Genomic DNA, 27,227 nt, shown 5'->3' with positions numbered 1-27,227 from the left:
GAAGATATTTTTACGGATGATGTGAAACAAGGAAAGCAGGTGTGCTTAATGGATGATAATATTGATCTCTTGAATGATTCAAACGTGGCTTATGGGTGGCAATATCTTACCAAAGCCCCCCTGCTTGGTTGTACATTTCACCCATTAACATAGTGTTTATTACTTCAGCTATTAATATCCATGGAGCTGCTCCTTCAATTGCTAGAACTTGATCAGAAGTGTAATTTGTATGTGTAAACATGACTTTGCTGCACTTCCAGTCGACCAGTTGCAAATGAGCAGCAGTTAGAACATTGAACAAACTCATATTTATACAGCACCTTTAACGTAATGAAATGTCCTAAGGCATAATTATAAAACAAAGTACGACACCATGCCATTGAAGGAGATATTAGATTAGATGACTAAAAGCTTGGTCAAAGAGGTAGGTGCTAAGGAGTGCCTTAAAGAACATAAGAACATAAGAACTAGGAGCAGGAGTAGGCCATCTGGCCCCTCGAGCCTGCTCCGCCATTCAATTAGATCATGGCTGATCTTTTGTGAACTCAGCTCCACTTTCCGGCCCGAACACCATAACCCTTAATCCCTTTATTCTTCAAAAAACTATCTATTTTTACCTTAAAAACATGTAAGCCTCAACTGCTTCACTGGGCAAGGAATTCCATAGATTCACAACCCTTTGGGTGAAGAAGTTCCTCCTAAACTCAGTCCTAAATCTACTTCCCCTTATTTTGAGGCTATGTCCCCTAGTTCTGCTGTCACCCGCCAGTGGAAACAACCTGCCCACATCTATCCTATCGATTCCCTTCATAATTTTAAATGTTTCTATAAGATCCCCCCTCCTCCTTCTAAATTCCAATGAGTACAGTCCCAGTCTACTCAACCTCTCCTCATAATCCAACCCCTTCAGCTCTGGGATTAACCTTGTGAATCTCTTCTGCACACCCTCCAGCGCCAGTACGTCCTTTCTCAAGTAAGGAGACCAAAACTGAACACAATACTCCAGGTGTGGCCTCACTAACACCTTATACAATTGCAACATAACCTCCCTAGTCTTAAACTCCATCCCTCTAGCAATGAAGGACACAATTCCATTTGCCTTCTTAATCACCTGTTGCACTTGTAAACCAACCTTCTGTGACTCATGCACTAGCACACCCAAGTCTCTCTGAACAGCGGCATGCTTTAATATTTTATCGTTTAAATAATAATCCCGTTTGCTGTTATTCCTACCAAAATGGATAACCTCACATTTGTCAACATTGTATTCCATCTGCCAGACCCTAGCCCATTCACTTAGCCTATCCAAATCCCTCTGCAGACTTCCAGTATCCTCTGCACTTTTCGCTTTACCTCTCATCTTAGTGTCATCTGCAAACTTGGACACATTCCCCTTGGTCCCCAACTCCAAATCATCTATGTAAATTGTGAACAATTGTGGGCCCAACACGGATCCCTGAGGGACACCACTAGCTACTGATTGCCAACCAGAGAAACACCCATTAATCCCAACTCTTTGCTTTCTATTAATTAACCAATCTTCTATCCATGCTACTACTTTACCCTTAATGCCATGCATCTTTATCTTATGCAGCAACCTTTTGTGTGGCACCTTGTCAAAGGCTTTCTGGAAATCCAGATATACCACATCCATCGGCTCCCCGTTATCTACTGCACTGGTAATGTCCTCAAAAAATTCCACTAAATTAGTTAGGCATGACCTGCTCTTTACGAACCCATGCTGCGTCTGCCCAATGGGACAATTTCTATCCAGATGCCTCGCAATTTCTTTCTTGATGATAGATTCCAGCATCTTCCCTACTACCGAAGTTAAGCTCACTGGCCTATAATTTCCTGCTTTCTGCCTACCTCCTTTTTTAAACAGTGGCGTCACGTTTGCTAATTTCCAATCCACCGGGACCACCCCAGAGTCTAGTGAATTTCGATAAATTATCACTAGTGCATCTGCAAGAAGGAAAACAATGTAGAAAGGTGTAGGGAAGGTATTCCAGAGCTTGGGTTTAGGCAACTCGAGGCCTGGCCACCACTGCTGAAACAATTAAAATTGGCAATGTGCGAGAAGCCAGAATCACTGGAGGGTGTAGGGCTAGAAGAGATTACAGAGAGCAATCCAAATCCCATTCAAGTCATTCGCATTGTGCCTCCTTTGAGCATCTTAGTTGTTTCGGCCGATCACATCTCCTTTAAAATCATTGTTGGTCACACGTTCTGATTGTTCTTCTGTGAGTTTGCATGTCATCTTTGTACCTCTGTGAAGAAGTTTTGGGTGTTTTTTCCTATTTAGATTTATTGTCACGTGTATCGAGATACAGTGAAAAGTATTATTCTGCGTACAGTCCAGGCAGATTGCTCCATACATGAAACCATAGGTTATATGATAAATACACAATGTAAATCCATAGATATCTGATGAAGCATATGGACTGTATACTATTCCGTCGAGGAGATGCGTGGGAAGATCGGTTCAGCCCCTAAAAGGGTCATAACAGTGGGGAAGAAGCTGTTTTTGAACCTGTTGTTGTGTGTTTTCAGACTTTGTATCTTCTGCCTGATGGAAGAGGTTATAAGAGAATAAGCCGGATGGGTGGGGTCTTTGATTATGCTGCCCACTTTCCCAAGGCAGCGGGAGGTGTAGACAGAGTCAATGGATGGGAGGCAGGTTTGCGTGATGGACTGGGCTGTGTTCACGACTTTCTGTAGTTTCTTCCGGTCTTTGGCCGAGCAGTTGCCATACCAGGCTGTGATGCCGCCAGATAGGATGCTTTCTATGGTGCATCTGTAAAAGTTGTTAGAAGTGTTATATTAATTCAAGTTGCCATTGTTATGCTACAGTCAGAAAGAGAAGGTTATAAAACAGATCATCATGCCAATTAACGGAATTGTTGGCAATGCACTTTTTAAAATTAAAATGGCACAAATTAATCTATGGCAGGGCTATGTGAGCAGAGCAAGGGAATAGGACTAATCAAACAGCTCTTTCAAAGAGCTGGCACAAACATGGTGAGTTGAATGGCCACCTGTTTGTGCTGTGTTTCTATCGACTACTGATCCAGCGTGTCTATTTTTTGTCATAGAATTTCACAGAATCCCGACAGTATAGAAGGAGGTCACTTGGCCCATCAAGCCCGAGGGCAGCACTGTGGCACAGTGGTTAGCATTGCTGCCTACGGCGCTGAGGACCCGGGTTTGAATCCCGGCCCTGGGTCACTGTCCATGTGGAGTTTGCACATTCTCCCCGTGTCTGCGTGGGCTTTGCCCCCACAACCCAAAGATGTGCAGGATAGGTGAATAGGCCACGCTAAATTGCCCCTTTATTGGAAAAAAATTATTGGGTACTCTAAATTTACAAAAAAAATCTGCATCGACCCTCTGAAAGATACCCTACCTGGGCCCACTCCCCTGCCCAACCAGCCCTATCCCCCGTAACCTAACTTGCACATCTTTGGACTGTGAGAGGAAATCAGAGCACTCAGGAGACTTACACAGACACTGGGGGAATGTGCAAACTCCACACAGACAGTCATCCAAAGCTAGAATTGAACCCGGGTCCCTGGCGCTGTGAGGCAGCTGTGCATCTTATTTAGCATTCACCGTGCCGCCCCGTCACAGTTTCAGTTTATCTGTTTCATGCTTGTGCATCTAGTTGTTTTGTTTTTAGACCCTTTAATCTCCCTTTTTGATGACTTAGAGTCGCTTTTCAACTTCCCTTGCTGAATTACCTCCTGTGAGCACAAAGTTTACAGGACTGACCATTGTTGTCGTATTGTTCCACAGACTCAGTTGTTATTCACTATCTTGTCCAAATAGTAGTCATGTTTGAGCATTCTAAGCTGGCAGTCCATTATATGATGGGAGGAAACACCACAAACTTTACTGTGTCCTCACAGTTGTCCCCCTATGTTATTTTGGTGTGATCATTCTCTTTTGCTGCTGTCTGTTTATTTTGTCTGTTTAAATAAATATTAGAATAACTGGTTTCAAACTGAAGTTGTACTCTACGTCATTTGCACTGTGAAAACCAGGCATCCATCAGGCACTCTCTGATGAAGTGACGTGGGAAAAATTAGGACAGATCCCCCACTTTTGTTTGTTTTGAGGATAGGGATTTAACTGGAGATCCGAACCTGGTTTGTGGCGTTGCTTGCTGAGCATATGATAAATGCATTGTTTTAAAGCCTCATTTTAAAGGTGAATGACAGGCACACTGTCCCCTCACTTGACAGGACCTGATCCTCTATGTTTGTCTCGTAGCAGGCTGTTGCAGTTTAGCATGGCCAATCCACCTACCCTGCACATCTTTGGGTTGTGGGGGTGAAACCCACGCAAATACGGAGAGAATGTGCAAACTCCACACGGACAGTGACCCAGAGCCAGGATCGAACCTGGGACCTCAGTGCAGTGAGGCAGCAGTGCTAACCACTGCACCACCATGTTGCCCCTGCTGCGATATACTTGATTGGAGTGAGCACTAAAGGTCATTTATGGGTGGAGCTCCGATTGTAAATTGGGATGAACTGCCACACATTTTCAGAGCTCAATGATCATGTTCCATAGAATAGCCGAAAACAGTGAACTTATTCGGTATTTTACAAATTTAAATAGAAAGCCTGGTGTACTTTTTACTTGGAAATGATGTTAAACATGTCAGAAAGCAACTGTACAGATGGAGTTCAATGTTCTTAAGATTTTACATAGTGTGAATCTAATAGTCTAATTTTTTCCTGGTTTTTTATTTCGATCTTCTTCAAAGTGGGTGTTTCTGGATCCAGCTAAAGTAAGCTTTTATCTTCTGATGTGCTTCTGTTCACCTATTAACTAATATTAACTAGATTCCTGTTTATTTTTGATTTTTTTTTTTAAATAGACCAACCGATTCTGACTGTGTGTCGCTATGATTCTTCTCCTGTGAACACGGGAGATCCTGAACTTATTGACTGGTTGAGGGAACATGGAGCTGATGAAGATACAGTAGATAGGGTGAGAAATAATGTATTAATGTACATGTAATCTGGCCAGCTGTGTTATGTACTACTCCATTCATCTGTACGTGTAACAGGATGTTATTATTGTGCATCATCATATTTAAATCCTTTGCTGATTTCAGTTCTCATGTTTATATTTACAGTTAACTGCAGTTAGTTCTAATTATATTCAGTAACTGTTATTTCAATCGTTTAGCTAGCTGCTCCTGTTTTTGAGTCCATACTGTATTTTAAACTGTTATTTTTGTATATTAAGGAAGATTGGCATTTATATTAACTTTATTAACAATGCGTTCCGACTACTGGTCAAATTACCACATCTTTTTTGGCAACGGGAATGAAAAGAATTTGAGTTACAGCACACTCGACACACAGTTTTGCTAAGTTTATTGATGGAAGACAAATTAGTGGTACCATGGCTATGTTTGGGTCTATCAGTGATTTTGTGGAAAAGAACGAGATCTTGACTGAATATGTGGGAAGATTGGAGAACTTTTTCTTGGCAAATGGGATGACAGGTGAGACTAGAAAGCGCTCAATTTTCCTGGGTGTGTGTGGGATGAAGACTTACAAACGAGTGAGAAATTCAGCTACACCAGGGAAACCATTGCAGATTTAGTTACACTCATTCACAATAACCACAATCCTAGGCCGTCAGTAATTGTACAGCTTTTCAAATTCCATAGTAATTTTTAATATTCAGGACAGTCTACAGCTAAATTTGTTGCTAAGCTGTGCCAGTTCTCTGAACATTGTGAGTTTGGGCTGATTTGGAAGACGTGCTTCAGGACTGAATAGATTGTGACATGAACGAGGATGGGATTCAGCAGAGTTTGTTGAGAGAAGCCACACTTACTTTTAAGAAGGATGCTGCAAGTAAAAGAGTGAAGACAATGGAGTATTTTAGATGTGGAGGGTCACACTATACGAATCATTGCAAGTTTATGGACCCTGTTTGTCACCAGTGCAACAAGAAGGGGCGTTTAGCGAAGAAGTGCCGGGGTGATAAAAGAAAAGCTAAAGACTGAGCCAGGGAACTTCAAATGCAAAGAAGTCTCAGTCGACGGCACATCACTTGGAAATCTTAGGGCAGGCAGAGGAGCACTATTGTGACATGTTTAATATGAGTGAGGGGCATGCAGAACCTATTTATGCTGCAGTGAAAGTCGATGGACATTTATGTGGACACAGGAACCTCTGTGTCGGGAATCTGTGACGAGTTCCTCAGGAAGATTTGGGGCTCTAAGCAGGCACCAGCTTCGGATGTACATCGGTGAGACTGTACTGTTGCTTGGAGTATTAGAGTTAGATGTTGCACTTCACAGCCAAGAAGCAGGAACACGACTCCTGATAGTAAAAGGGCAATGGGCTTAATCTACTCTGGCATGACTGGCTCAGGAAAGTTCAGTTGAACTGGGATGAGATAACATACAAAAGTGATGGAGGATGACCATATGACATAGGAGCAGAATTAGGCTAGTAGGCCCATCGAGTCTGCTTCGCCATACAATCATGGCTAATATGTTTAATATCCCCATTCTCTTGCATTCTCCCCATAACCCTTGATCCTCTTATTAATCAAGAACCTATCTATCTCTGTCTTAAAGTCGCTCAGTGATTTGGCCTCTACAGCCTTCTGCGGCAAAGAGTTCCACAGATTTCTTGATAATAAGATTGGTGGAGTTGCAGATAGCGAGGAGGACTGTCAGAGAATACAACAAAATATAAATAGATTGGAGAGTTGGGCAGAGAAATGGCAGATGGAGTTCAATCCAGGCAAATGCGAGGTGATGTATTTTGGAAGATCAAATTCAAGAGCGGACTATATGGTCAATGGAAGGGTCTTGGGGAAAATTGATGTGCAGAGAGATCTGGGAGTTCAGGTCCATTGTACCCTGAAGGTGGCAACGCAGGTTGATAGAGTGGTCAAGAAGGCATTACAGCATGCTTGCCTTCATCGGACGGGGTATTGAGTACAAGAGTTGGCAGGTCATGTTACAGTTGTATAGGACTTTGGTTCGGCCACATTTGGAATACTGCGTGCAGTTCTGGTCGCCACATTACCAGAAGGATGTGGATGCCTTGGAGAGGGTGCAGAGGAGGTTCACCAGGATGTTGCCTGGTATGGAGGGTGCTAGCTATGAAGAAAGGTTGAGTAGATTAGGATTGTTTTCGTTGGAAAGACGGAGGTTGAGGGGGGACCTGATTGAGGTCTACAAAATTGAGAGGTATGGACAGGGTGGATAGCAACAAGCTTTTCCCAAGAGTGGGGGTGTCAGTTACAAGGGGTCACGATTTCAAGGTGAGAGGGGGAAAATTTAAGGGAGATGTGCGTGGAAAGTTTTTTACGCAGAGGGTGGTGGGTGCCTGGAACGCTTTACCAGCGGAGGTGGTAGAGGCAGGCACGATAGCATCATTTAAGAAGCATCTAGACAGGTATATGAATGGGTGGGAACAGAGGGAAGTAGACCTTGGAAAATAGGAGACAGGTTTAGATAAAGGATCTGGATCGGCGCAGGCTGGGAGGGCCAAAGGGCCTGTTCCTGTGCTGTAATTTTTTTAAAAAGATTCACCGCCCCTCTGGCTGAAGAAATATCCTGTTACACGATATTCTTCAAGTTGCAGTCTATCTAGATGACATCTTAATTTTGGGTAAGACTCGAGAGGAGCACCTTAATAACCTGGATCGAGGTTTAAAAAGGTTTTCAGAGGCGGCACTGCATCTAAAGAGGAGTAGGTGCATTTTTTGGGCATCAAGCGTGGAGTATCTAGGTCAGAGAAGCACTGCGCAAGGCTTATTTCCTATGGAAGGGAAAGTTTAAACAATTAAGGAAGCTCCAGGGCCCAGTAATGTGGCTGAGCTCAGGTCATTTGTAGGTTTGCTAAACTATTATGGAAAGTTTTTGCCAAATGTGTCTACAGTGTTGCTCCACTATACCTACTTCTACACAAAGAAACAAAATGGAAGTGGGAGTCTGCACAGAAGAAGGTTTTCAAAGATCACTGAAAGCGCTGCTGCAATCGGAAAACAGGGAACTTGTTCTATCATGTGATTTGGGTTTATTGTCACGTGTACTGAGTGAAAAGTATTGTTCTGAGTACAGTCCAGACAGATATTTCCATACATGAAAAACATAGAAACACGATAGATGCCTCGCCCTATGGTGTGGGGTGGGGGGTACTTTCTCATGTAATGGGGGGGGGGGGGGAAACATTAGTTTTGCATATGGAACACCAAAGCGGTGCAGTATCACACCACAAACAACAAAACTGGTCCAGTATCTTTGGTTGTGAAATTGAACAATGGAAGAGCTGTTCTCGGGCACCAAGATTGTATTCACCAATGGCGTGACTCAGAGGCAGGTAAAGTTTCAGATAACACAGCAGAAGGAAATGCTGCTGTGGAAATTCAGCACGTGGTCCCTGTTGTATAGTGATATCATGGTTGTGTTGTGATTCACTGACTGACCACTAAAAGTCTCATTAGTATATAAGTAAATATTTGAGTCAGGGGACCTCATACTGACTAGGGAGCTGGGAGAGAAATAGTGGTTTGTGCATTTCATACTGTTCTTCATCTGTTGTTTGTATATATTGAACCACGGTTAATGTTAATAAATTGTTTATAGCTTTAGCTACAAGTGTTCTTGAAATATAAATCAAGCCATCCACCAAGAACATTACATGTTGTACCAGGACTTTTAGTGGACTCTACTTCAGGAGAGGGACACTCATGCACAGATACTCAACCTACTCCTGCACCCACAGGTTCAGCTGAACCAAGTCAAACAACATCAGAGTTGGCAGAGTGACCAGTGGTACTGCACAGATCACAGCATAGTTACAAAGCTCCTGAAAGAGTCATATAATTAGGGCATTATTTCAGTATATTTCTGTCTTTAAGAGGATTAAAACACATCTCCCCTCTTTTTTTTTTTTAAAGAGTGTTATGATTATGCATCTTATTTAAATCCAAGTTAGCACACTGGGGTAACTTGAGCTTTTGGCAATAGTGTAATTGGGGTGATGACTGCATCATCTCTATTTTGTTTGCCTAAGATACTGCATTGCTAAGATACTTTCCAGAGAAGAAGAATTCATAGAATCCCTACAGTGCAGAAGGAGGTCATTCAGCCCAGCAAGTCTGCATGGACCCTCCGATAGAACACCCTACCTCAGCACACTCCCCGCCCTACTCATTACCCTGCGCATCGATCATGGTCAATTCAATTAACCTGCTCATCTTAGGACAGTGGGACGTAATGGGAGCACCCGGAAGACACCCACGGCAACACTAGGAGAATGTGCAAACTCCACAAAGTCACCCAAGGCCAGAATTGAACCCAGGTCCCCAGCACTGTGAAGCAGCAATGCTAAGCACTATGCCATTGTGTCGTCCCTTGTATATATGAAGCATACAGGAATAAGTGGTCCTGATGACGTAATGTAGTAGAGTAAGTATGAGTTCTACCAGGTTTGTCAAAGCAAGGTGCCAAGTATAGATTATTAACCTTTTTGGTGCTGTTTTTAATCCAAAAATCCCAACGATTGAACATCCAAAATGAGTGTGTGGTGACTAAAGAGATGCTGATGATAATGAGCATGAATGCTTTGCTTTAATAGTTCCATACTGTTTCTTCATCTTCAAATATGATTATTCTACTTCAAAAGTTGTGTAACATGTTTATAATCAGTATTTTATTGCAAGATCAAATAGTCATGGCCTCAAATCTGGAACATGCGTAGCATTACCCTCCCACTATAGAATATGTAAATGTGGGCAGTCTGAGATCATAAGTGATTAAGCTTAAATATAAATTTATCATTTTTAATTGAAGGCAATAATAATCATGTTCAAAATATATAATATTTGTATTTCAGTCTTGTGGTTTATGATGTTATAGTTAATGTGACCATAATTTGTTTTAATATCTCATCATTCAGTTTGTGGCGGATGATTATACGCTGATCGATGTTCTGAAGTACATGACGAGAGATGATCTGAAGTGTTTGAGGTTGAGGTAATTTATTTATTTAATTGCTCCTACATGAAGTCTAAGACGAGAGAGGTGGGAAATGGAGGTGTGAGGGGGAGGGGAGTTAACGTCGGTGGTGGGTGGTAAGGGAGAAGACACTTGTGTATTTACATTAAATAGAGGAAATTCTGGAAATATTCAACAGGTCAGGGAACATCATAATTGAACTTCTTTTATTCCCTTTTTCAGGAAAACATAATTTTAATTCTGTAGAAGTTCATTCAAGACCCATTCAGTTACTTTAAAAAAAAAATTCAATTTGTCTCTTACTATATAATCATAGAATAATTACAGCACAGAAGGAGATAGTATGGGGCTGGTTTAGCACAGTGGGCTAAACAACTGGCTTGTAATGCCGAACAAGGCAGCAGCGCGGGTTCAATTCCCGTACCGGCCTCCCCGAACAGGTGCCGGAATGTGGCGACTAGAAGCTATTCACAGTAACTTCATTGAAGCCTATTCGTGGCAATAAGTTATTATTATTATTATTCAACCTGTCGTGTTTGTACTAGCACTCTGCAAGAGCACCTCAGCTAGTCCCACTCCCTTGCCTTTTCCTCTATCCCTGCAATTTGTTTTTCTTTTTAAGACGCTGAAATCCAATTCCCTTGATTGTATCTGCCTCCACCACACCCTCAGGCTGTGCATTCCAGATTCCTAACCACACACTATGTAAAAAGGTATTCCTCATGTACCCTTGGTTCTATTACAAATCACCTTTACATCAGTGTCCTCTGGGTCTTGGCCCTTCCGCTACAGGATACATTTTTCTAAATCTAAATTTATCTCAATCTTTATGATTTTGAACACTGCTATAAAATCTCCTTTCAATCAACAAAACCCAGCATGTCCAATCTAGCCATGCAACTGTTTCCAGGAACGAGGACTTCATTATTTTAAATCTTTCTTGAACCCCCTCTAACGTTTTTGCGTCCTTTTTAAAGTGCGGTGCCCAGAATTGAGCACTATACACCAGTTGATGATAAATCAAAGGTTTATCTTATGTTTCTTGACTTTATACTCTGTGCCTCTATTTATTTATTTTTTTTTTTTTTTTTTTTTTTTTTTTTTTTTTTTTTTTTAATTTTTTATTGGAATTTTTTGCAGAAAATATAACAAAAAGTATAGCAAAAAGCAGTAATATGCAACTAACAGCCCCATAACACCCACAATTCCCCCCATACCGTAACATCACATGTATCACATTCCCCCACCCCCCCCCCCAAACAAGAGAACTTAACCATAAATTAAAATTAGATAAATCAAATTTAAATAAAATAAGCTAACATAATCAACGCCCCCCCCCCCCCCCCCCCACCCACCCACCCCCCCCCCCCCCCGGGTTGCTGCTGCTACTGTCCCAGTACCCTATCGTTGAGCCAGAAAGTCGAGGAAAGGTTGCCACCGTTTAAAGAACCCTTGCACCGATCCTCTCAGGGCGAATTTAACCTTCTCAAGCTTAATAAAGCCCGCCATGTCATTGATCCAGGTCTCCACGCTTGGGGGCCTCGCGTCCTTCCACTGTAGCAAAATCCTTCGCCGGGCTACTAGGGACGCAAAGGCCAGCACACCGGCCTCTTTCGCCTCCTGCACTCCCGGCTCTACCCCAACCCCAAAGATCGCGAGTCCCCATCCTGGCTTGACCCTGGATCCCACCACCCTTGACACCGTCCTCGCCACCCCCTTCCAGAACTCCTCCAATGCCGGGCATGCCCAGAACATATGGGCATGGTTCGCTGGACTCCCCGAGCACCTGGCACACCTATCTTCACCCCCAAAGAACCTATTCATCCTCGTCCCAGTCATGTGGGCCCTATGCAGCACCTTGAATTGGATGAGGCTAAGCCGCGCACACGAGGAGGAAGAATTTACCCTCTCCAGGGCATCAGCCCATGTACCGTCTTCGATCTGTTCCCCCAGTTCCCCCTCCCACTTCGTTTTCAGCTCCTCTACTGACGCCTCTTCCTTCTCCTGCATAAGCTTGTAGATATCGGATATCTTCCCCTCCCCGACCCAGACCCCCGAGAGCACCCTGTCACTCACCCCCTTCGCGGGGAGCGCAGGGAATCCCTCCACCTGCCGTCTAGCAAATGCCTTTACCTGCAGATATCTAAACATGTTTCCCGGCGGGAGCCCAAATTTCTCTTCCAACTCCCCCAGGCTCGCAAACCTTCCGTCGATAAACAGGTCCTTCAGCTGTCTAATGCCCGCTCTATACCATCCCCGAAATCCCCCATCCATGTTCCCCGGGACGAACCTATGGTTCCCCCTTAACGGAGCCTCCATCGAGCCCCCCACTTTTGTGCCTCTATTTATAACGCCCAAGATCCTGTATGCTTATTTAAAGCATTTTCTCAACCTGCCCTGTCACCTTTAATGACTTGTGTACTTATCTCCCAGGGTCTCTCTGTTCCTGCAGCCCCCTTAGAATCATAGTTATTGGCCTCAATATTAAACTCCTCATGACTGGCAGACAGGAGAACTGGAGGAGGAGAATTAAGAAGCTTTTCTTCATGCTGCCATTGCTTCAGCTGCCAATTACCCTAAATCTGCGTGGTCTTCTTCTCAATCCTTCCACCACTTGGAACATAATTTTCCCTATCTACCCTGATCAAATTCTCAATGACATTGAATACCTCCATGAAATCTCCTCGCAATCTTTTTGCAAAGGGAAAAAGTCCCAACTTTTCCAATCTATCTACGTAACTGAAATTCCTCATTCCCAGAACCGTCCTTGTGAATCTTTTCTGCGCTCCGTAATTTATTCAGCTCTTTCCTAAAGTGCAATTCCCAGAACTGACGCGCTACTCCAGGTAAGATTGAACCAATGATCCTTACAAGTTTAACATAACTTCCTTGCAATTATACTCTGTGCCTTTGTTTATAAAGTTTCTGATGCTGTATGCTTTATTAACATTTATGACACACTGGTCCCTCTTCTCCTGCACCACCTTTAGAATTGTGCCCATTTTATATTATCTCACCACGTTCTTCGGAGCAAAATTCATAGAATAGAATTTACAGTGCAGAAGGAGGCCATTTGGCCCATCGAGTCTGCACTGGCTCTTGGAAAGAGCACCCTTCCCAACCACACACCTCCACCCTATCTCCATAGCCCAGTAACCCCACCCAACACGAAGGGAAATTTTGGACACTAAGGGCAATTTAGCATGGCCAGTCCACCTAACCTGCACATCTTTGGACTGTGGGAGGAAGCCGGAGCACCCGGAGGAAACCCATGCACACACTGGTAGAACGTGCAGACTCCGCACAGACAGTCACCCAAGCCGGAAATTGAACCTGGGACCCTGGAGCTGTGAAGCAATTGTGCTAATCACTATGCTACCGTGCTGCCCAAAAATGAGTTACGTCACACTTCTCTGCATTCAATGTCATCTCCGATTTTTTCACCAGTCTACCAATCTGTCCGTGTCCTTTTCAAGTTCCACACTATCCTGCTCACGATTCACAATGCTCCCCAGTTTCGTTAAATCCACAAACATTAAAACTGTACTCCATGTTCCAAGATCTAAGTCAATATATATCAGGTAAGGCATTGGAGCCAACATTGACCCCTTAGGAACTCCACTAAAAAATTCCTCCAGCCCAAAAACATCCATCAACCACTGCTCTCTGTTTTTTGTCACTCAGCCAATTTTGTATCCATTTTGTTATTGTTCCTTTTATTCCATGAAACTTTGCTCACAAGTTTGTTGCACGGCATTTTTATCAAATGCCTTTTGAAAGACCATGAACATCACATCAACAGCATTACTCTCACATTACCCTCATCAACTTTCTAAGTTGGCTCAACAAAACAATTTCCAGTTAGTTAAACACTATTTGCCCTCAACAAAACCATGCTGGCTTTCCTTAATTAACCTGCATTTGCACAATGAATACAATTAATTGTGTCCCTAGTTATTACTCCTAATAATAATCTTTATTAGTGTCACAAGTAGATTGACATTATCTGCAATGAAGTTATTGTGAAAATCCCCTAGTCGCCACATTCTAGCACCTGTTCGGGTACGCTGAGGGGGAATTCAGAATGCCCAATTCACCTAACAAGTTAATCTTTCGGAACTTGTGGGAGGAAACTGGAGCATCCAGAGGAAACCCACGCAGACACGGGGAGAATGTGCGGACTGCGCACAGACCCCAAGCCGGGAGTCGAACCCGGGTCCCTGTGAAGCAACAATGCTAACCACTGTGCTACTGTGCTGCCCAGATACTTCCCCACTTCTCGACACTTGCCCACCATCAGGGCTAAACTGGCTGGCCTGTTAGTTGTTAGGCTTGTCCTGACATCTTTTTTCAAACATGGCTGCAACATTTGCAATTCTCCATTCCTCTAGCACCACCCCCGAGTCTCTGATGCCCAGTGCCTCCTCAATTTCCGTCAGTATCCTTGGAACATCGCATTGGTCCTGGTGCCTTGTAAACTCATAAGTACAGGCAGCCTGTCTAATATGTCTAGTATGTGCTCCTTATCAATTTTAAACCATTTATTTGTCTAAATTGCGTCCTTCTGCACCATGATCCGTGCAGCATTCTTGTTCCTTGGATCCTTAATGATCTATAAAATATAGTGATAGCACGATGGAGCAGTGGTTAGCACTGCTGCCTCACGACGCCGAGGACCGGGTTCGATCCCGGCCCCAGTTCACTGTCTGTGTGGAGTTTGCACATTCTCCCCGTTGCATTCACCCACTACATGGGTCTCACCCCCACAACCCAAAAAAGTATGCAGAGTAGGTGAACTGCCCACGCTAAATAGCCTCTTAATTGGAAAAAAAATAATTGGGTACTCTAAATTTTGTTTTTTTTAATGATCTATATAAAACTTAAGCATGGAATAACATCATGTTGACTCTTGCGATCAAGGTGCTGGCTTATAAATCCTGTGTTCACAGCAAATTGTTATATGGCTTTGATATGGATGGCTTACAGCTATCCAAAAAGGAAGCTGAACAACATTTGTTCCAATGGGTCGGAAATGTAAAGTAACTGATCGTCCACATATAGCAAAAGTCTATGCATCCCCCACTCCAACCCCACACTATCACTTTCCAACTCCTCGAAGATCTAAGTACCCTTGTCAATGACTCTTATCACCAGGGCAAAACGCAAAGGGAACAGTTGACAACCTTGCCTTGTCCCACAATGCAATCCAAAATACCCCAAAGTCATCCGATTCGTCCCAACACTTGCTACCGGCGTCCTATGTAGCAACTTGACCCAATCCACAAAGCCCTGCCCAAACCCAAACCGTCCCAGTACTTTCCACAGATATTCCCATTCTACCCAATCAAAGGCTTTCTCCACATTCATAGCAATCTCCACCTCCTGTCCCACCTGGGGCATCATTATTACATTTAATAAGCGCCTAACATTCGCCAACAGATGCCTCCCCTTTACAAACCCCGTCTGGTCCTCCCCTATCACCCCCAGTACACAGTCATTGATTCGTAAGGCCAATATCTTTGCCAACAGCTTGGCGTCCACATTTAGCAGCAAGATCGGGTGGTAGGATCCATACTGTGATAACATAGGGGGAAGCTCCCCCTTCTCCCTCGCCTCATTGTATGCCCTAACCAATAGGAACCTGTGATCCCCCTAAAACTTCTTCTACAATTCCACCAGGAACCCAACTGGGCCTGGGCCTTCCCTGCCTGCATCACCCCCATGCCCTCCATTGACCAGTCCAGTGGGTGCCCCCAGCCCCTGTACCAGATCCTCTTCCACTTTGGGGAACTCAAACCCATCTAGAAATCGTCACAGTCCCTCTCACCCTGCCGGGGATCCGATTCATATAACTTCTTATAAAATTCCTCAGGTCCACGGCCATCCTTCCCCTCCAATCCTTCACTTTTCCGATCTCCCCCGCTGCCCCCTGCTTCCTGAGTTGGTGGGCCAACATCCTATTCACCTTCTCCCCATATTCATACACTGCCTCCCCGGCCCTCCTTAACTGCCCCACTCTCTTCCCCGTTGACACCAACCTGAAATCTATCTGCAGCTACTGCCGCTCCTTCAACAAGCCTGCCTCCGGGGCTTCCAAATATCTTTTATCTACCCGCAGGATCTCCTCCACCAGCCAAGCCATCTCTGCCCACTTTGTCCTGTCCTATCGAAACAATATATACTTCCCCGTGCCCACTGCCTTAAGCACCTTCCATAGTGTAGCGGCCGAAACCTCACCCGTGTCATTCAGCTCCACATACCCCGAGCGGCAGCCCTCACCCTCTCGCACCACCTTGTCTGCTAACAACTCCACGTCTAATCTCCAATGCGGGTGCTGCCCCCCCCCCCCCCAAAACCGGTCCACTTCCAAGACCACCCAGTGCGACACGTGGTCAGAAACCACAATTGCGGTGGCAGAGAGCAGGGATTGAGAGGCTGGGGGATCTGTTTATCGATGGGAGCTTTCCTTGTTTGGAGGATTTGAGGAGGAGTTTGAATTGCCGGGTGGGAATGGGTTTCGTTATCTGCAGGTGAGGTACTTTTTAGGAAGGCAGGTTTCAACCTATCCGCTTCGGCCCCAGGGGATCCAGGATAGGGTAGTTTCAAAGACAGGAGTGGGGGAAGGGAAGGTCTCGGATATTTATAAAGAGCTCATGGAGTGGGAGGGAACCCAGATTAGGAGGGGTAAAGCGCAAGTGGGAAGGTGAGCTGGGTAAAGAGCTAGAGGCAGGACTAGTGGGAGGAATCTCTGAGCAGAGTCAACACGTCCTCATCATGTGCCAGGCTCAGCCTGAATCAATTCAAGCTGGTTCACCGGGCACACATGACGGTGGCCAGATGAGCAGGTTCTTTGGGTGAGGGATAGGTGCGGAAGCGCCCACAAATCACGTCCACATGTTTTGGACATGTCCAAAGCTTAGGGGATTCTGGCAGCGATTTGCTGATGTCATGTCCGCGGTGCTAAAAACAAGAGTGGCGATCTTTGGAGTGTTGGAATACCCGGGAGTCCAGGAGGCGAGAGAAGCTGACATTTTGGCCGTTGCCTCCTTGGTAGCCCGGAGACAGATCCTATTATCCTGGAGGATGCGGAGCCCCCAAAATCGGGGGTATGGGTTAGCGACATGGCCGGGTTTCTCAGGCTTGAAAAAATTAAGTTCGTCCTGAGAGGATCATTGGGGGGGGGGGGGCGGTAGGAGGAGTTAGTTTAGGTTGGGGGGGGGGGCGCGGTAGGAGGAGTTAGTTTAGGTTGGGGGGGGGCGCGGTAGGAAGAGTTAGTTTAGGTTAGGTGGGATCAAGGCAGCACGGTGGCGCAGGGTTACTGCAGCCTCACGGCGCTGAGGTCCCAGATTCAATCCCGGCTCTGGGTCACTCTCCATGTGGAGCTTGCATATTCTCCCTGTGTTTGTGTGGGTTTTGACCCCACAACCCAAAGATATGCAGGGTAAGTGGATTGGCCACGCTAAATTGCCCCTTAATTGGAAAATGAATTGGGTACTCTAAATTTATTAAGAAAAGAAAAAAAAAATTCAGACGGTACCAACAAGAGATGGAGAGATTGGGGAATTGTGTGTAAAAGCCATGTTGGCTGGGTATGGTTGTTGTTTGGGTGGGGTGTTATGCACTGAACTATGTTTATATTTGTATTTGTATATTTTGTTATTGTAAAATCATAAATGCTTTAATAAAATCTTTTTTTTTTAAAAAGAAACCACAATTGCCAAATACCCCAAATCAACCACCCCCGCCAGCAGAGTCTTGTACACCACAAAGTAATCGATCCACGTGTCTACCCTGTACACGGGGGAGAAGTACAAAAATTCCTTCGCCCTCTGCCTCCCAAACCTCCATGGGTCCATCCCCTCATGTGTTTAATGAACCCCTTTAGCTCCTTCGCCACCGCCGACACCCTCCTCAATAGATCCAATCTCAGCTCAATAACCATATTAAAATCCCCCCCCCACCCCATGACCAACCGGTGTGAGTCTAGGTCCGGGATCCTCCCCAACACCCGCCTTGTAAATTCGACATCATCCCAATTTTGGGCATCACTGTTCACCAGGACCACTGGCATCCCTTCCAATTTCCCACTCACCATCACAAGCCAAACCCCCCCCCCCCCCCGGGTCTGCCACTATGTTCCCCACCTCATATCCACATGTTTATCAGCACCGCCACTCCCGCCTCTTCATATACACAGCCGAGTGGAAAAACTTGCCCAACCCACCCCTTGGTCAACATAATCTGGTCCCCAATTCCCCAATCTTCAAATGCGTTTCCTGTAGAAATGCCACATCCACCTTCAAGCTCCTCAGGTGTGCGAACACGCACAACCATTTGACTGGTCCATTCAGTCCCCTCACATTCCATGTGATCAGCCTGGTCGGATGCCCCCCCCCCCCCCCCCATAACACTTCTTGGGCCAGCCCCCGGGCCGCGTCTCACAACCCACCAGGCCCGCATTCGGATGTCCACCATCATCAACTCCCTCCTTATTGCATATCAACCGCCCCACCCTGTCACCCCTCCCCCTCCCGCTCGCAATATTCCATACTGCAAACAACAATAACAATGAAAAGAAAAAAAAATTGTGCACTCGCCCTCCACCATCCTCTAGGCTCCCACCAAAAAACCCCATGAAAACACTAAGCAGCCCCAAAGAGAAGAGAGGTTCTCCACTGGCCATCGTCCAAAAAGGAACGCAGAGCAATACAACAAAAAGAGGGGCAGGGAGGACCAACGCCACCTCACACTTCTCCAAAGTTCAGTGTTCTCCCTCTCCTGCCAGTTCATTGTCTCTCAAAAACTCCATTGCCTCCTCCGTAGTATTCGCAGCTGTTGTGGGTCACCCAAAGGCGGGCCGGATCCAGCATCCCAAACTTCACCCCCTTATTAAAGAGGGCAGCCTTGACCCGGTTGAATCCAGCTCTCCTCTTTGCCAGTTCCGTGCCCAGGCCCTGATATACCTGAAGCTCATTGCCTTCCCACGTACATCTCCTTTTCTGCCTGGCCTGCTGCAAGATCTTCTCTTTGTCCAAGAACCTATGTAGCCTCACCACCATCGCCCGCGGCGGCTCATTCGCATGGGGTTTCCTCATAAGTGCCTTAAGCGCATGATCGACCTCCAGGCATCGGTCAAAAGCCCTCCCCCCCCCCCCCCCCCCCCCGATTAGCTTCTCCAACACCTTGGCCACAAGAGCCTGTGTCCGCTCCCTTGATGCCCTTCGGCATCCTCACTATTCTCAGATTCTGCCTCTGGGAGCGGTTCTCCAAATCCTCCACTTTCTCCTTGACCAATTCTGGTTCTCCCTCAGAATCCCAACTTCGGCCACCAATGAGGTAAGCTGCTCCTCGTGCTCCCCCACCACCACCTCCATTTTCTGGATTGCCTGGCTCTGGGTCTCCACCCTCAGCGCCACATGGTCGATCCTCGCTTTCAGCGGGTCTACCGCCTTTGCCAGGTCCTCCAGAGCCTCCCTCCCTCTGGTGGCTGCACTTTTTGTTTCGCAAGTCAATCAACCGCTCCGTCGACCATTGGGCTGGTAGGGCCGACCCACTACCCTCCGCCACCTTCACCTGCGTCGTACACAGAGTCTCTGGCTCCTGCAGCTCCTTCCTTCTAGACCAGGGGTGGGCAAACTTTTCCGTGCAAGGGCCACATTCAGAAATTCACAATTCACAAAGGGCCGCATAGTATATTAAGTAAAATAATTACTTCACCTGGTTATGATTCTGGGCGCCTCATATAGAACATAGAACAGTACAGCACAGAACAGGCCCTTCGGCCCTCGACGTTGTGCCGAGCAATGATCACCCTACTCAAGTCAACGTATCCACCCTATACCAGTAAGTAACCCAACAGCCCCCCCCCCCCCCCCCCCCCCCCACCATTAACCTTAAAAAAATAAAAATAAAATTTTTTTAAATTTTTTATTTATTTTTTAATGACTTGGTGGGCCGCAGAAATACCTTGCGGCCCGCGGGCCGTAGTTTGCCCACCCCTGTTCTAGACCCACTTCTGGTCTGCGGATCCGTCCACTGACCTAACCAATGGAGTACAGCTTTCCTCCACCACCTCTGCACCTTTTTTCTCCAAAACATCAACCCAGCAACAGGGGAAAAGGACAAAAAAAATGCCACTTACACCATGGCTGCCACTGTAAGTCCAGATTTTTCTATTATGTTGGGCACACTTCCCTTTCCCTTAAAAAGGACTGTCATTGCTTCCATTTTTAAAAGTCCACTCTCTACAGCTAACCTTTCCTTTCTGTCATATGTCCTTAAACACATTATAGCCATCCAAGTACAGATCCATCATTTTCATCACTTCCCTTTTGACCAGATTTGTAAATTTTACAACATTGTAATACCCTGGTCAAAATCACAATATCCTCTGTGCCTTGTTTACCACTGCTACCATTGATCCTTTTTTAAAAAATATTTTATTGAGGCATTTATATATTTACACATCAAACACAACCATAAAACAAAACAAGCCAAGGGCTGCAAATAATCAAACCAACTCATGACCTAACCCCCCACCATCCCAATCCCAGGTCCCCTACCTCTCTTTTTTTACCCCCCCAACTGCTGACATCGTAATTGTTCTCAAAGAAGTCGATGAACGACTGCCATCTCCGGGCAAACCCCTCCACAGACCCTCTCAAGCCAAACTTTATCTTCTCCAGTCGAAGAAACTCTGCCAGGTCACTCACCCACACACCCGGTTTCGGTGGCCCCCATGATCCTCCATTCCATTAAGATCCGTCTCCGGGCTGCCAGGGAGGCAAAGGCCAAGATATCGGCCTCTCTCGCCCACTGGACTCCGGGCCATCTGACACTGTACTCGGGACCACCTTTACCATTAATCCTTCTGACCATTCCATTCTCTTCAGTCCACCACTGTGACATGGATAATTGTGTGATTCCACTCCTCTCTATAAATTCTATTTATATCAACAGCTTTCCCCTAAACTCTTGCAGTACTAATGTAACCCAGAGTTTCATCTTTAGCCCTCTATCCTTGACAACTTGGCTAGCACTTGATCCAGAGCTATTACTGTAATGTAAATGCTGAATGCAATCTACAGAACCTTTATGTAAAATATTCTCAAAGTATTATGCCAAGCTTTTAGAATTATGAATGATTAAGTGTAGGAGATATATAAAGGGATGGTCGTCTGGATTGTGATGTTCAAATAGAAAAATGTGAAGATTAAATAATGGAATTGTATACCTTCTTGGTTGTTGTTTCCTCTCCACAACATACAGCTATTGCATGATTTGGATTGCAATTATTTTCTGATCATTCAGTCACCATTATGCCTTTTCATCTCCCCCAGGGGCGGAATGCTTTGCAAGTTATGGAAAGCAATCATGGAGAACAGATAAAAGTGAATTTCCTTCCCTGCTAGGTCATATGTAAGGAACAATGAGAAAACAGCACTTTAAATGAAAATAAATTAGACTGTGTAAACATATAGGTTGTTAATCTGTGTGCTGCAACAAGTACTGTGTACCTGAAATGTTGACAGTGTATATGTGCTGTGGATAGTTCACCCCACAAATGTGCAATTTTGCCAACTGTTTTTATGTCAAATGACAATATTTAAGTCGGAGAATGATGAAGCTTATAAATCCAGTCTGAAGGGATCATTTTTCAACTTCCCGTTCCCAATGGGGACCCCAATTCACCAGTGAACATATATTGCATATTTGGATGTCCACTGTATGTGATTTACCAGCCACGGGAAAATGATGTGTAATGCACCTCCAAACTTCTAATGTACACTCCTGGTGAGCGAGGACTCCTGCTCAGAACACGAAAGCTGAAAAAGTACCCCTTTTCCAGTAGTCACATTTAAGTTTCTATTTTGACTTCTAACAAGTAGCAGAAACCAATTTTGCACTAAATACTGTTTTTATACCAGAATTTTTTCGTGTTCATATGGATGCATTTCACTGACTACTGTTAGCATACGTTGTGCAAAAGTGCACAAATAACTTTTTTTTTTACAACATCTGGAAATATAAACGGATGTCTTTACATATTTCTGCAGTTGAACAATCTAATTTACAGGACTAAAGTTGGTTATGGTTATTTTATTAAGTGTACGAATGTTATATCTAATTGTTTCAGTTTTTGTAATATAAGTTAAATGGCTTTATTTGTATAATTACAGTTAATCATGTTTACCTTTGTAATGGATGTTGTAACATGCTTTAAATCGTATTGCTACAGTTTACATTCATTTTGTGCTACAAATGGCTTGTTCTAAAGCTAAAAAAAATCATAACCACTTTCAGAAATAAATCAGTAAACATGACAATCATTTGTGTTTCTTTTTGTTGTAAATTACTTGGACACATAACATACTGGTTCTCCTATGAATTCCTTTTTTAAAAAATAATTTTTATTCAAATTTTCACATTTTCACAAAAAAGAAAACAATAACAGAAAATTCTAAGAACAAAAAAAACAGAACCCCTCCCCTCCCCCCCGCCGTAAATACAAAAGAGAAACAATAACTTTAACGCCTGTCATTGGCAAAAAAACAGATATTCAACCCGAAACAAAAACAAAGAGACAACCCCCTCCCCCCCGGGGTGGCTGCTGCTGCTGACCTTTTGTTTTTACCGTTCTGCCAGGAGATCTAGTAATGGTTGCCATCTCCTGAAAAAACCCTTTACTGACCCCCTGAGGGCAAATTTCACCCTCCAATTTAATAAGCCCCGCCATATCGTTGACCCAGGCCTCCACGTTTGGGGGCCTCGCATCCTTCCACTGAAGAAGAATCCTCCGCCGGGCTACTAGGGACGCAAAGGCCAGAACACCGGCCTCTTTCGCCTCCTGCACTCCCGGCTCCACTGCAACCCCAAATATTGCGAGTCCCCAGCCTGGATTGACCCTGGATCCTACCACCCTCGATACCGTCCTTGCTACACCCTTCCAAAACTCCCCCAGCGCTGTGCATGCCCAGAACATGTGGACATAGTTTGCTGGGCTCCCTGAGCACCTAATACACCTGTCCTCGGTCCCAAAAAAACCGGCTCATCTTTGTCCAGGTCATATGAGCCCTATGCAGTACCTTAAACTGGATGAGGCTAAGCCTCGCACACGAAGAGGAGTTCACCCTTTCTTGGGCATCCGCCCACGTCCCCTCCTCAATCACCTCACCCAGCTCCTCCTCCCATTTATCTTTCAGCTCCTCCACCGAGGCCTCGTCTACCTCCTGCATCACCTGGTACACTTCCGAGATCCTCCCCTCTCCAACCCATACCCCCGAGAGCACCCTGTCCTGGACCCCACGCGGCGGCAGCAGGGGGAACCCTGCCGCCTGACAAACGCCCTTACTTGCATGTACCTAAAGGTGTTCCCCGGGGGGAGCCTGAACGTCCCTTCCAGCTCACCCAGGCTCGCAAACTTCCCGTCTATGAACAGGTCCCCCAGCCTCCTGACACCTGCCCTGTGCCAACTCAGGAACCCGCCATCAATTCTCCCCGGAACAAACCGGTGGTTGCCCCGTATCGGGGACCCCATCGAGCCCCCCACCTCCCCCTGTGCCGCCTCCATTGCCCCCAAATCTTGAGGGTAGCTGCCACCACCGGGCTCGTGGTATACCTCGTCGGAGGGAGCGGCAGCGACGCCGTTGCAAGCGCTTCCAGGCTTGTACCCACACAGGATGCCATCTCCAGCCTCTTCCATGCCACCCCCTCCCCGTCCATTACCCACTTACGCACCATCGATGCGTTGGCAGCCCAATAATACCCACAGAAGTTGGGCAATGCCAGCCCCCCCCCATCCCTGCCCCTCTCCAAGAACACCCGCCTGACCCTTGGAGTCCCGTGTGCCCACACAATCCCCGTAATGCTCCTGTTAACCCGCCTGAAAAAGGCCTTCGGGATAAGGATGGGGAGGCACTGGAACAGGAACAGAAACCTCGGGAGCACCGTCACCTTGACTGACTGCACCCTACCCGCCAAAGACAGCAGCAGCATGTCCCACCTCTTAAACTCCTCCTCCATTTGTTCCACCAGCCTTGTGAGGTTTAGCTTATGCAAGGCCCCCCAGCTCCTGGCCACCTGAACCCCGAAGTACCTGAATCTCCTCTCCGCCCTTTTCAGTGGGAGCCTCCTCCTGGTCCCCTGGGTGTACCACAAACAGCTCGCTTTTCCCAAAGTTAAACTTATACCCTGAGAAATTCCCAGAGAATCCCCATCACCACCGGCATTCCCCCCACCGGGTCCGCCCCATACAACAATAGGTCATCCGCATAGAGCGACACTCGGTGCTCCTCCCCACCCCGGACCAGCCCCCTCCAATCCCCCGACTCCCTCAGCGCCATAGCCAGGGGTTCAATTGCAAGCGCAAAAAGTTGGGGGGGACAAGGGACACCCCTGCCTCGTCCCTCGGTATAGTCAAAAATACTCCTACCTCTTATTCATGGCCACACTCGCCATTGGGGCCTCATATAACAGCCTCACCCAACTGACAAACCTCTCCCCAAACCCGAACCATTCCAGCACCTCCCACAAGTACCCCCACTTGACTCTATCAAAGGCCTTCTCCGCTTCTAGCACCACCACTATCGCCGCCTCCTCTTCCACCGCCGGCATCATAATAACATTCAAGAGCCTCCGTATATTAGTGTTCAGCTGCCTCCCCTTCACAAACCCCGTTTGATCCTCGTGGATAACCTGCGGCACACAATCTTCTATCCTCGTGGCTAAGATCTTTGCCATCAACTTGGCGTCCACATTCAGGAGTGAGATCGGCCTGTATGACCCACACTGCAGGGGATCCTTGTCTCGCTTAAGGATCAAGGAGATCAGCACCCGAGACATCGTCAGGGGCAAAGTCCCCCCCTCCCTCACCTCGTTGAAGGTCCTAACCAACGGGGGGCCCAGCAGGTCCGCATACGCCTTGTAAAATTCAACCGGGAACCCATCCGGCCCCGGTGCCTTCCCCGACTGCATGTTCCCTATCCCTTTAACCAGCTCCTCAAGCTCAGCTGGTGCCCCCAGACCCTCCACCCGTCCCTCCTCCACCCTCGGAAATCTCAGCCTGTCCAAAAAGCGCCCCATTCCCCCCCTTCTCCGCCGGACCGATATAGTCTCATAAAAGTCCCTGAAGACCCCATTAATGTCTACCCCCCTCCGTACCTCATTTCCTCCCCGGTCCTTAACTCCACCAATCTCCCTAGCCGCATCCCGCTTACAGAGCTGGTGTGCCAGCATCCTACTCGCCTTCTCCCCATACTCGTACACCGCACCCTGAGCCTTTCTCCATTGAGCCTCCGCCTTTCTGGTGGTCAACAAGTCGAACTCAGCACGAAGGCTGCGCCGCTCCCTCAGTCCCTCCTCCGAGGCCTCCGCGTACCTCCTGTCCACCCTCACCATCTCCTCCACCAATCTCTTCCTTTCTCTCTGCTCCCCTCTCTCCCTGTGGGCCCGAATGGAGATCAACTCCCCCCGAACCACCGCCTTCAGCGCCTCCAAGACCGTCCCCACTCGGACCTCCCCATTATCGTTGGCCTCCAGGTACCTCTCGATGCATCCTCGAACCCGCCTCCTCACATCCTCGTCCGCCAGCAGCCCCACCTCCAAGCGCCACAACGGGCGCTGGTCCCTCTCCTCCCCCAGCTCGAGGTCCACCCAATGCGGGGCATGGTCAGAAATGGCTATCGCCGAGTACTCTGTCTACTACCTCCGCAATCAGCGCCCTACTCAAAACAAAGAAGTCAATCTGGGAGTAGGCCTTATGCACATGGGAGAAGTATGAAAATTCTCTGGCCCTCGACCGCGCGAACCTCCAAGGATCCACCCCTCCCATCTGGTCCATCAGCCCCCTCATCACCTTAGCTGCCACCGCCCTCCTACCCGTCCTGGAACTGGATCGATCCAGTGGCGGATCCAGCACCGTGTTAAAATTCCCCCCCCCATTATCAGGCCCTCCCACCTCCAAATCTGGAATCCGGCCCAACATGCGCCGCATGAAACCCGCATCGCCCCAATTCTGGGCGTATACATTGACCAGCACCACCTGCTCCCCCTGCAGCTTGCCGCTCACCATCACGTACCTCCCGCCGCTGTCTGCCACCACACTCGACGCCTCAAACGACACCCTCTTTCCCACCAGGATCGCCAGCCCCCAGTTTTTTGTATCCAGCCCCGAATGAAACACTTGGCCCACCCACCCCTTCCTCAACCTGACCTGATCCGCCACCTTCAGGTGCATCTCCTGAAGCAGAGCCACGTCCGCCTTCAGCCCCCTCAGGTGCGCGAACACGCGGGACCGTTTGACCGGCCCATTCAGTCCCCTCACATTCCAGGTGATCAGCCGGATCGGAGGGCCACCTGCCCCCCTCCCCCGTCGACTATCCATCACCCTTCCGTAGTGCGCCACGTGCCCGCGCCCCCCGCTCAGCCCGTTCCCCACAGTGACAGACCACCATCCTGATCCCCTCTGCACGCTCCAGCTCCTTCTTGGCCATTCCAGCAGCAACCCGGCATCTCTCCCCCCCCCCCCCCCCCCCCCCCAAAGCTAGGGCCCCCCCCTAGCTGTGTATCTCCGGTCAGTGTACTTCCGTAAGTCAGCCGACTCCTGCTCCCCGGCTGCTCCCGCCACCCCAATTACCCTCCCCAGTGTCTCCTACGAATTCCTATTTGTATTTATACTCCACATAAATATCCATGATGTGGAGATGCCGGTGTTGGAATGGGGTGAGCACAGTAAGAAGTCTTACACCACCTGGTTAAAGTCCAACAGGTTTGTTTTGAATCACTAGTTTTTGGAGCACAGCTCTTTCCTCAGGTGAATGAAGAGGTGGGTTCCAGAAACATCTATATAAACAAAGTCAATGATGCAAGGCGATACTTTGAATGAGAGTCTTTGCAGATAATTAAGTCTTTACAGGTCCAAACGGAGCAAGGCTGCGAAGAAGATGTAGTTTCTCCGCTCCGGAGAACGAAGGGTACTGTGTCGGTTGTGTCCTGTATTTGTCTTCTGAGGAGGTTGGTGCGTTTTTTTGCTGTGGCGCATTGGAACTGTCGATCAATGAGAACACCACCCACCAGGTACGTGGTACATACTTGTGCGACTCGGCCAACGTTGTCTGCCTCATACGCTGCAGGAAAGGATGTCCCGAAGCGTGGTACATAAGGGTTCTAAGGCGGCCTTCAGGACGCGTGACAATGCAGAATCGCCGAACAGAAACTTATAGCC

General features: G+C 46.9%; 1 protein-coding gene across 2 annotated transcripts in view; it reads left to right on the top strand.

Annotated features, from left to right (window-relative positions):
• The window catches only part of map3k5 (mitogen-activated protein kinase kinase kinase 5), a 244,049-nt gene extending 221,717 nt beyond the window's left edge, over positions 1–22,332 (top strand). For both annotated transcript variants that reach the window (XR_005460938.1, XM_038799442.1), the window contains 3 exons: positions 4,886–4,998; positions 9,948–10,024; positions 21,346–22,332. Coding sequence is in view for 1 of the 2 variants with exons in the window: in XM_038799442.1 (XP_038655370.1) it covers positions 4,886–4,998; positions 9,948–10,024; positions 21,346–21,394 (239 nt within the window). In the remaining variant the exon portion in view is untranslated. The remainder of the gene's footprint in view (positions 1–4,885; positions 4,999–9,947; positions 10,025–21,345) is intronic.
• Positions 22,333–27,227: the final 4,895 nt, after the last annotated feature.

This window comes from Scyliorhinus canicula, chromosome 6, assembly GCF_902713615.1.
Source record: "Scyliorhinus canicula chromosome 6, sScyCan1.1, whole genome shotgun sequence".
Lineage (NCBI taxonomy): Eukaryota > Metazoa > Chordata > Chondrichthyes > Carcharhiniformes > Scyliorhinidae > Scyliorhinus > Scyliorhinus canicula.
This window is presented reverse-complemented; position numbering and strand designations above follow the sequence as displayed.